Raw genomic sequence first — 11,231 nt, forward strand, 5'->3', positions numbered from 1 at the left:
TCTTCCCCCCACCCTTAAGTTCGCTGTTCGGGAGTCAGGATCAGAGATATTCAGACGGATCGAAATGGTAGTGAAAATTTTTGAAACCCACCACTGGTCGGGATCATGTGATTTTCCCACCTGTCCGGCCTGGGGGTCACGGTGACCCTTGTTCATGCGGGTCATTTGGCAAGCACCTGAATTTTGATTGGGCAACCATGGGGGCGTTGTGACAGTCATTAAGTGTGAAAAACGGGTTGTAAGTCATGGTTGCCGTGTAACTCTGGGACACAGTGACCGTCATAAATACGAGTTAGTGGCCAAGCGCCTGGATTTCGATCACGAGACCACGGAGAAGCAATGATGGTCGTATGTGTGGAAAAAGAAGGTCCCAAGTCACGTCTTTCAGGGGCATCGTAACTCAGAACGGGCGCTAAAGGAACCATCGTAAGTCAAGGACAACCTGAGCGGGTGCTTTATGGTGGTTCAAAGTCATTTAGATTCACTTGGACTTTGGTTACGGGACTAGAAATTGGGAGACGGGGAGTTGTAGTTCTGCCTTAGGGCCTCAAGCCAGCTGGGTGACTTTGGGCCAGACGCTCATGCTTAGCCCTAGAAAGGCGGCAATGGCAGACCTTTAAGAAAACTTGGGGGCTTCTCCATGCATGATGAAGAGGAGGAGGAGGGAGGGAGGGAGGGAGGGAGGAAGGTGCAGGAGCCAGTGATAGAGGGAGCGAGGGAGGAAAAGAGAGGAAGAAGAATAGATTGAGGAAGGGGGAATAGGAGGAGATGCAGGAGGAGGAAGAGATGAGGAAGGGGAAGCAAAGAGAAGAGGAGAAAAAAAAGAGGAGGAGGAGGAAAAGAAGAAGAGTGGAGGAGGGTGGAGGAAAAGGAGAAGAGGAAGAAAAAGGAGGTAAAGTAGAAAGAGAAGAGGAAGTGGAAGAAGAGATGGAGAAGAAGGAAGCGAGGAGGTGGAACAGGAAGAGGAAATACAGGAGGAGGAGGAGGAAGGGGAAGCAAAAAGGGGGAGACGAAGAGGAAGAGAGGAAAAAGAGGAGGAGGAAGAGGAGAAGAGGAAGAAAAAAGGAAATGAAGGAGAAAAGGGAAGCAAAGAGAAGAGGAAAAGGAGGAAGAGATGAAGAGAAAGAGGAAAAAGAGGAGAACGGAGGAGGGGCGGAGGAAAAGGAGAAGAAGAAAAAAAGGAGGAAAGGGGAAGAGGAAGTGGGGAAAGAGATGGAGAAGGAGGAAGAAGGGAGTGAGGAGAGGAAGAAAAGGAGAACATAGAAAAGGAGGAGGTGGAGGAGGGAGAGATGGAGAAGGAAGGGAGGAGGGAGCAGCAACAGCAGCGCTTTTTTGGAAGGAGCCAATGGGAAAGGCCTGCTCTGCTGTTGCTATGGCAACAGGAAGATTGTCTCCATGTGGTCCCCCAGTTAAGCCTTGACTGGAGGATGCTTCCCCCTTCCTTCCTTCCAACTTTCTTTGAATTCTGAACCTTCTTCTCCTTTCATCCGGAGGCCATCTCTTCTTTCCCTACCAGCCCTCCCTTCTTGCCTTCCATCCCTTTTTTTCTCATTCCTCCCCTCCCCTCCTTCTTTCCTTTCTTCTCGATTCCTCTTTCTCTTCCTTGTTTCGTCCATTGCTCCCCTTTTCTTTCCATCTTTCCTTGTTTTTCCTGTCTGCTCTCCCTTCTCCCTTTCCTTTTTCTTCTCCTTCCCCACTTCCTTCTTTCTTCCATCGCTCTCTTTTCCTTCCTCTTTCCTCTTTTCTCCCTCCTTCCCCATTTTTCGACTGCTCCTTTTTCCTTTCCTTCTTTTTCTTTCCTGCCCTCCCTTCTCCCTTTCCTTTCTTCTTTCGCTTCCTTCTCTTCTACCTTTCTTCTCCTTCCCCTTCCTTCTTTCTTCCATCCTTCCCTCCCTTCCCCTCTCTCTTTTCCTTCTTGCCCCCCTCGTCCCTTCCCTTTTCTTCCTTTCTCCTTCTTTCCCTTCTTTCCTATTTCTCCTCCCTTCCCTTCCTCCTCCCTCCCATTTTTCCTTCTTTCTGCCCTCCATCTTCTTTCCTTCTTCCCTCCCCTTCTTCCTATTTCTCCTCCCTTCCCTTCTTCCTGCCCTTTCCTCCCTTCCCCTCCCTTTTTTACTTCCTTTTTCCTCCCTCCCTCCCTCTTTTCCTCCTTCCCACCTCCTCTATTCCTTCTTCCTCCTTCCATTTTTGCCTATTTTTCCTCCCTTCTTTTCTTCCTCCCTTTTCCTCCCTCGTCATCCCTCTTTTCCTTCCTTCTTCCCCCCTCCCTCACATTTTTCCTCCCTTCCTTTCTTCTTCCTCCTTCCCTATTTCTGCCTTCTCTTCCTCCCCCTTTCCTCCCATCCTCCTCCCCTTTTTCTTCTTCCTCTTTTCTTTCCTTCCTTCCCCCTCCCCATTCCTTCTTCCTCCCTCTTTCCTCCCCCCTCTTCCCTTTTTTTCTTCCTCTCTCTTTTCTTTCCAAGCATCCTCCCACCTCCTCCTCTCCTTCCTCCCTGAGATCTGGCTTCAGCCAGAACAGTGAGGCGCGTCGTCATTGCTCAATTGGAGCTGCCTCTCATCCACAATGCAGCTCGCCTCCTTCCTTTCACCCCTTTCACCTGTCTGTTTGGCGCCTCCCCTCTACCGCTGCCCGCTAAATCTCCATCCAATTCGATGGGAGGAGGAGGATGAGATATTGGATTTATTGATCCGTTTGGGACGGCTAAGCAGAGGCAACCTACCTCCTTCCGTCAGACACGGAAGGTGGTTTTGTTCTAAGCTTCCTCCCTCTGTGTTACAAACCACAATTCGTGGTTAAGACTCTAAATTATAGTTTAACTGACCGAACTAGACCACGTTTGGTCCTTCCCAGCTGGTGTGGATACAATATGCAATGGAGAAAAGGAAAGTTACCCCAAAATCAAAGAGGCCACCTCACTCTCTGGAGTGCGACACAATGCACAACCACACCAGAGGGAACTAAGGGAGCTTGTCGAAAAGGATTGACTAACCACCATTCAGAGGATTCAGCCCACTGTTGAGCGTACTGACGGGAGACCTTGATGTATGACATCCAAATTTATCTTGCTACGTGAGAAATCTGTTCCATAAAGCCCCGCTTTATGGCGTTTCCTGCCATGGTTGTTAAGCGAATCCCAGCGGTTGGGAAGAGAGTCCCACTGTCATTAAGCGAAGCAGACTTCCAGCTTGTCAGAAAGGTGGCAAAAAAGGGGATGGTGGGGACACGGCGACCGTTGTAGATACGAGTCAGTGGCCCAGAGTCTGAATTTTGATCAGGGTGTGTGTGTGTGTTGTGACCGTCATAAATCCAAATTGGTGGCCCAGTGTCTGATTTTTTGATCATGTAACCCCAGAACGTTGAGACTGTTGTCAAATAGGAATATCTGAACGGTGATCATGCGACCGCGGGGATGTTATGACGGACCTCATGTTCGAAAAAAGGGTGCTAAATCACTTTTTTCAGGGACGAGGTGAACACAAACACCACACACACACAAAAATATTACCTCAAGCAGAAGCAGAGTCTCTTGTTCTGTCCATTCTCGGCCAGCGTTGGCGCTTTTACTCTGGAACGAAGAAATAAAATATATATATAATCTAATTTATATATCTAATCTAATCTCTCTCTCTCTCTCTCCATCATCTGTCCATCTATTTATCTAACCATCCTGTCTTATCATCTCTCTCTCTCTCTCCATTATCTGTGCATCTGTCTATCCATGTATCCTGTCTTTCTATCATCCATCCACCTATCAACTCTCTACATCATCTGTGCATCTATCCATCTGTCTATTATCCATCTATTCATTCTATCTATTCTATCTATCTACCTATCTATCATCTCTCCAACATCTGTGCATGTCTATCCATCTATCCTGTCTTGTCTATCATCCATCCATCGATCCAACCATCCATTCATCCACTCTATCTATCGTCTATCTCAGTGGTCCCCAACCTTTTTTGTACCAGGGACCAGTTTCACGCAGAAACACTTTTTCAAGGACCGGGGGGGAGAGGGAGTCGAGTTTGGTGGTTTGCTTGCAGACGTTTCATTGCCTGACTAGGTAACATCTGATGTTGTTACCTAGTCGGGTAATAAACGCGTCTGACAGCAAACCACCAAGTTCAGGAGCGCCAATGCCTCCTCATTGCAACCTGAGCGACAGATATTCTCTTCTATTGGGACATTTAAAACGGAGGGTTTCAGCTGCAGATTCAGGAACTGCGCCAGGCTGAGGAGCGCCTTCAAAACTGAGCGCTGGGCGGCAGCCACGGCTGTCTCCGCGGCTCAGGACAAGTTCCTGCAGGACGGCTCAGAAGCCCCGCCTCTCGGCCCTCCCTCCCTCAGCCTCATCCCTCAGGTGTCTGCCTCGTTCCTCTCTCAGTCGCTCTCTCGCTCCTCCACCAGCCCAGGAAGAAACTGCTTCAAGGAAGCCGGCAAGGTGGCTTTTCCTGTCGGCGCAGCTCCCCGAAGTGCCCGTTCGCTCGGTTCAATCCAGTGCTCCGTTCTGCCTGCCTGCCTGCCTTGGTTTCTGGTAGTTTCGGAGCAGCTTGGCTGAGTAAAAGAGGCGAATAGTTATTATTCTCAGCCGAAGCTGCTCCGAAACCACCAGAAACGAAGGCAGGCAGGCAGGCAGAACGGAGCACTGGATTGAACCGAGGGCGGCGGGTGGGGGTGAGCGGGCGCTTCGGAGGAGCTGCGCCGACAGGAAAAGCCACCCTGCAGTCTTCTTTGAAGCAGTTTCTTCCTGGGCTGGTGGAGGAGCGAGGCGCGACTGAGAGAGGAACGAGGCGGGAGGAAACCGAAGCCACTGAGCCGGAGAGTAGGACAGGCTTTGGTTGCTTCCTCCCTCCCCTTCTTTCATTTGTGTCCTTGATCCCCGATCCCAGCAGCATTCACCGAAGGCGAAGAAAGCCGCCATTTTTATTTTATTTTTATTTTCTTTGCGGCCCGGTACAAAGTGATCCACGGACCTTTACCGGTCCGCGGCCCAGTGGTTGGGGACCCCTGGTCTATCTAATCTACCTATCTACCTACCAACCAAGTTATCTTTTATCTCTATTTACCTATCAATTTAAGCTATCTCGCTCTCCCTACCTACCAACTTTATCTATCCACCCACTCTCCCCCTCACCTACTTACCACCTGTCCCCTCTGTGTGCTTGTTTTTGTGTGGGTGGGTGTTTGTGTGGGTGTGAATCATCCCTCCAATTGAGAGATTTGCTCATCATCTCCCTCTCCGAGCGAATTTCCCAGCTGCCTGGGAGGAAATACTTCCTTATTAAACAGCCTGACCATTCTACACACTAGCCAGTTTTCAGACTGAAGATTATGAACAGAGGTAATCTTGTTTCTCTAGCTCAGCATCTACTTCCAGAGGCGGGGAGTTCCACCTGCTCAAGGAAGGAAGAAAAAGGGGGGGGGCATGGCTTGCCTTGGCTAAAGTTTTCTTGGAGTAGATGTCCGTGCGGAGGCCAAAATTCTGCAGATCCATCGGTTTCTCCTTGTTTTTCTCTGGGAAGGTCAGCATTTGTTGGGAAGCAGGAATCTAAGTTTTTAAAAAAAGGAAAAGAAAAAGGCAGAATAATGAGAAGGGGGGGAGGGAGAGAATCTGAACACCCTTAAGGAGGAGGAAGCCAAAAAACCCAACTCTCAATAAGCAAAATCAAGTTTACTTTCCGAAAAGATGCACATGAAGTACTTAGAAAATACGATAAGATCCCACCCACTCCAGAATGGATGGGTAAAAATTAAGCTTGGGTGGAGCTGCCCTACTCCTTACCTTTGGACAGGTGTAGCCAGGCTTTGCATACCCTGACACCTGCCTGGCCGGCCCATTTCCTCTGCAGCCAGCAAGGCTGGCAAGGCTTTCCTAAAGGCTTCTGGAGCTGATAATAAAGCTCTGGATTGATCCTATCGGCTGCACAGGCCTTCCGGAAAGCCTCGCCAGGCATAGAGGAGTTTCCTGAAGGCCTCTGACAGCAAAGAAGAGGCCGGGGGCGATGTGCGCAAGTGAAGTTTAGTCAGTGGATGACATTCCCTCCGCAAAATGAGACCTGGTGTCTTTTTTTGGTGGCAAAATAAAAATAAGACAGGGTCTTATTTTGGGGAAAACACGGTACTACTACGCCTCCTCGCCACAGGTTAAAAATAAAATATTTTTCCAGATCACAAATACCAATGATAGGTGAGGGGTCATATCTAAATTAGGAAGAGGAGCCGAAAACTGAAATCAAGAGATTTGAAAAAAAGAAAAGGAGGCGACCGAAGAAATGAGCAAAACAGTTTTCAACTGTGGAGACTGTGAGTGCCAAAGTCTGGGACTCATCACCTAATCTAGATCCCTGACCGGAACGGAACCCCACCAGACGGAAAAGAAATGGGTGGGGCTGGATGCCCTTCACAGCTCACAGAGAACGGGCGTATCAGGTAAGTACCAACGCCCTTTCTCCCGTGAGCTGTTCAGAGCATCCAGAAGTGGGACATACCAAAGCTTGGCCTGTCCTTAGGGGGGGGACTCCGTCTGGATCGAAACCCACTCCTAAACTCTGTGGACCCTCTGCAGGACTCTTCTGCCAAATGAAGCGTCCGCTGAGGCGTAGACATCAATTTTATAATTTCTGACAAAGGGCGATGGTGAAGCCCAAGTCGCCGCTCTGCAGATTTCGTCTATGGAAGCCCGTGTGGCCCATGCTGCTGATGTTGCCACACGCTGGGGAGGTGTCCCGTGGAGGAGGAGGAGGAGGAGCGTCCCGGAGTTTTAAGCCCAGCCTTTCCAGAAGAGACTGAAGCACCTCCCACTACTGGATGCTCTTCGCAGCTCATGGGAGAATCCCCCAGCCTTCAGGTTGAGAAGCTCTGAACTCTTTCCATCCATCCATTGGTTCCTCAACCACGGCAGCTTGAATTCAACTCCCAGAATCCCCCAGCCTTCATGCTGAGAAGCTCTGGTCCACCTCTTCCTCTCCATTCCACCCTCCCAGTATTTTTCTCTGGATTGATCCGGAGCTCTGTTATCGGCTGCAGAGGCCTTCAGGAAAGCCTTGCCAGCCGCAGGAGGACGCCGGGAGTGACACATGCAAATGAGGATGACGTCCCCCAAAAATAAGACCTGATGCCTTTTTTTTGGTGCCCCCCCCCCCAAAAAAGACAGGATCTTATTTTCGGGGAAACGTGGTAATTAATGTACCTTATTTTACCCCCCAATTCTTTATTATTTCAAATAGAAGATGGTGGCTAAGACTCATTTCTTTTTTTGGTTTGTTTGTTTTAATTTTATATTTTTTCTTGCCTTGCCCGCGTTTGGTCAGGCCAAACCCAGAAATAAGTAAGGTTTTTCTGAGGTGGACAGGAGTTTGTCCTGCCTTGAAGGCCATCAACTGAAACTCAAGAGACCTACCGGCAGAAGGACGGTTTACCTGAGGGGTGCGTAGGTGGAGCGGCATGAGTCCGGATGGGGTGTCGGCCAACACGTTGAAGTGCGGGGTGGGCGGTGGTCCCATGGCCATAGGCCGGCTTTCCGGATCCACTTGGTAATTGATCAGGCCCCACTGCTCCAGAAAGGCGTGGACCCTACAAGAGGGACAATGGGTGAATGGGGGCGACACCAGCGGTGGGTTGCAACCGGTTTGCCACAGTTTGGTTGAACTGGTTGTTAATTTTACATCTGGTTCCCCGAACTGGTAGTTGCAATGGCTGGCAGGCCCCCTCCTCCTGTCCCCGAAGTCTCCACGCAGCCCATTTTGGATCGCAGGTAAGTGCAGGGTCTGTGTGGAGGCTCGGGGGTAACAAACAAGCCTCCTGGAGATTCCAGGCCCGTTTCCGCCCTCCCAGAGGCCTCGAGAACAGCTTTTAAAGCCCTGGGAGTGCAAAAACGCCCCCCATGCGCCCCCCGCTCCTAGGGTGGTGCAGGAGGCTAACTAGGCCACACTCATCATGGCCACGCCCACCCAGCCACTGTGATCCCCTTGCTCCGCATAATGAAAGGAGACCCTGCAGGCATGATGTCATCCCCCCCCCCCTCCCCCCACATTAACACAGACGCACAGACATGGCAATGACTACCTCATCACGGCACAAACGTCCCCAGTTAAGTTTCTTCGACAGGCCGTGCTGGTCAAATATTCCTGAGGGTTCAACCGGTAGGTGTCGATCATGAAATTGCGATAAGCTAAGTATCTGGGAAATATGAAAAGAAGCAGACAACCAGTTAAGGAAGGTTGAGGGTTGGGGTGTCTACCTGTATGCGTTAATTGTGCTTGTTTTTAAAAAAATACTTTTATTGTACTTTTTTCATTATTATTCATCCCATTTCCAAATTTTGCAACAGCAGCGTACTGGCTCTGTCAAGTCCTTTTTAAATATACATCCATCCATCCATCATAGTTTGTCTAACTATCTTCTCTCTCCCATCCATCCATCCATCATCTGTTTGTCTGCCTCTATTCCCTCCCATTCATCCATCGTCTGTCTGTCTGTCTATCCAACTAGCTTCTTTCTCCCATCCATCCATCATCTGTCTGTCTATTCTCCAATCCATCATTGTCTGTCTGTCCATCTATCTTCTCTCTCCCATCCATCCATCCATCCATCCATCCATCCATCCATCTATCTATCATCTGAAAATAAAGGTAAAGGTTCCCTCGCACATATGTGCTAGTCATTTCCGGCTCTAGGGGATGGTACTCATCGCCATTACAAAGCCGAAGAGGAGCCAGCGCTGTCCAAAGACGTCTCCGTGGTCATGTGGCCGGCAGGACTAAATGCCGAAGGCGCAGGGAACGCTGTTCCCTTCCCACCAAAGGGGTCCCTATTTTTCTACTTGCATTTTTTATGTGCTTTCGAACTGCTAGGTTGGCAAGAACCTGGGACAAGGAATGGGAGCTCACTCTGTTATGTGGCACTGGGGATTCGAACAGCCAAACTGCCGACCTTTCTGATCGACAAGCTCAGCGTCTTAGCCTCTGAGCCACCTTGCCCCCTTCATCACGGTATACACCCGGGTTATAACTATTATTCTCACAGTCATACGGTATAGTCTCTTTTAAATAGAGTGTTGTACATCGTAATTATAACTACTCTTTTCATAATTGTATCACAATACTCTTATTACATTTATCACTCTACTGTATGTATGTGCTAATTGTGGTAGGTGGCATTACCAAGAGATGAAAAGGTAGAGGAGGAGGAGGAGGAGGAAGGACAGACTGTGGGGTCCTTGGCCCTGAGCTGGGTTTTGTCTTGCAGATGTTTCATGACCCAGCTAGGTAACATTATGAGTGCTAGAAGAGAAGGGGGTTTTGGAGGAGGAGGAGGAGGAGGAGGAGGAGGAGGAGGAGGAGGGACTGTGGTCCTTGGAACTCTTTGACTTGGGAGGTTTTCTTGCGGATGTTTCACGACCCAACTAGGGAACATCATCAGTGCTAGAAAAGGGAGGGGGAGGAAGACTATGAGGTCCTGGGTGCTTTCTGAATTTGGTTGTTTTCTCGCAGACATGTCATGACCCAGCTAGGGAACATCATCAATGCTAGAAGGGAAGGGAGTTTTCAAGGAGGAGGAAGAAAAGGAGGAGGAGGAGAAAGAAGAAGAGGAGAAGGATTGTGGGGTCCTTGGTGCTCTGACTTGGGGGAGGTGTTTCTTGTGAACATTTCATGGCCCAACTAGGGAACATCATCAGTGCTAGAAGGAGCGAGGTTTCTGGAGAAGAGGAAGAGGAGGAGGAGGAGGAGAAGGAGGAGGAGGAGGAGGAAGGACAGATAGATGGATGGACTGTGGGGTCCTCGGTGCTCTCTGAGTTTCCCTGCAGATGTTTCACGACCCAACTAGGGAATGTTATTGGTGCTAGGAGGGAGGGGAGATTGTCAAGAGAAGGAGGAGGAAGAACAGGAGGAGGAAGAAGAAGAAAAGGAAGAGGAGGAAGGAGGAGGAGTGTGGTGGTGGGGTGTTCGGTGCTCTCTAAATTTGGCAGAAGAAGAGGCTCGGTCAAGGAGAAGGAGGAGGAGAAAGAAAAAGAGGAGGACAAAGAGAAGGAGGAAGAAGGAAAGGAGGAATATGAGGACAGGGAAGAAGAGGAAAAGGTAGAGGAGGAGGAAGAGAAGGAGGACTGGGGGACAGGGTCCTTAGTACTCTCTGAGCTGGTATATTTCCTTGCAGATGTTTCATGACCCAACTAGGTAACATAATCAGTGCTAGAAGGGATGGGGGTGTTGTGGAGAGGAGGAACAAAAGGGGAGAGACAGAAGGAGAGAGAGAGAGAGAAAGACAGAGAGTGACAGACAGACAAGAGACAGAGAGAGGGAAAGAGAGACAGACAGAAAGAGAGAGAGAAAGAAAAAGACAGACAGAGACACACACACACAGAGAGAGACAGAGACAGAGAGAGAGACAGAGATAGAATGACAAAGAGAGACAGAGGGAAAGAGAAACAGATAGAAAAAGACACATACACACATAGAGAGAGAGAGACAGACAGAGAGACAGAGAAACAGAGACAGAAAGAGTGACAGACAGACAGACAGAGAGAGAGAGAGAGCCAGAGAGAGACAAAGAGAAAATAAGAGATCCCCTCCCTCGACTCTGTAACTTACATTTCTGGAGTCTTGGATTTGTTTTTCCCGTTAAAAAATTCGGGAAGCGCCCGGCGTTCGATGACATGGATGCTAGAAGAAACGAAAAAGAGAAATCGGGTCAGTCTGCTGTTCGGTTCAAGACGGCCTTGCAAATTCCCAGCTGGCTCTGTGAATCATCCCTGGATCAACCTGGATTCAATGCTAGCTTGCTGTGGAAGCCCCAGTCACAGCCATCGGGATAGCAGGACAAGCCCGAAGGCGACAATGCCAGATTCATTAAGCCAAATCTATATAAAAGTCGCTTTGTGCTGTTAATTAAAAAAAAAAGGACAGATCCGGCCACAAATAATAAATGTAATCTATTTCCTTGCAGAAGTTTCGTGACCCGACTTAGGTGGTATCTGTTCTGACCAAGGCTTCCTGAGACAGTAACAATCACACACTTAGTCCCAAAAACCCTCTTTTTATTTCAATGGCTGTGAATTATATGCATTCACCGCCCGTAAGGAGTCCCAAACAGATTGTGAATAGTCCAACAGAAATTCTGCCACAGTCCTTCGGGATAAGGCTGATCAGCACTCACCTTTATCTCCCTTGAAATGCTGCCAACGACTACATTGCCAATTAGCTGTACAAAGCCAAACGGAGCACAAAGTCAACACGGA

At 49.2% G+C, this 11,231-nt stretch overlaps 1 protein-coding gene across 1 annotated transcript in view; it reads right to left on the reverse strand.

Annotated features, from left to right (window-relative positions):
* Positions 1-11,231, reverse strand: part of SMARCC1 (SWI/SNF related BAF chromatin remodeling complex subunit C1) — a 73,488-nt gene that overhangs the window by 30,544 nt on the left and 31,713 nt on the right. The window contains 5 exon segments of the mRNA XM_087945998.1: positions 3,504-3,563; positions 5,433-5,546; positions 7,417-7,570; positions 8,063-8,176; positions 10,585-10,656. Of these exon segments, the coding sequence (XP_087802124.1) occupies positions 3,504-3,563; positions 5,433-5,546; positions 7,417-7,570; positions 8,063-8,176; positions 10,585-10,656 (514 nt within the window).

Source organism: Notechis scutatus, chromosome Z (genome assembly GCF_049901735.1).
Source record: "Notechis scutatus isolate UNSWTSFEM ecotype Mainland chromosome Z, rNotScu1.2, whole genome shotgun sequence".
NCBI lineage: Eukaryota > Metazoa > Chordata > Lepidosauria > Squamata > Elapidae > Notechis > Notechis scutatus.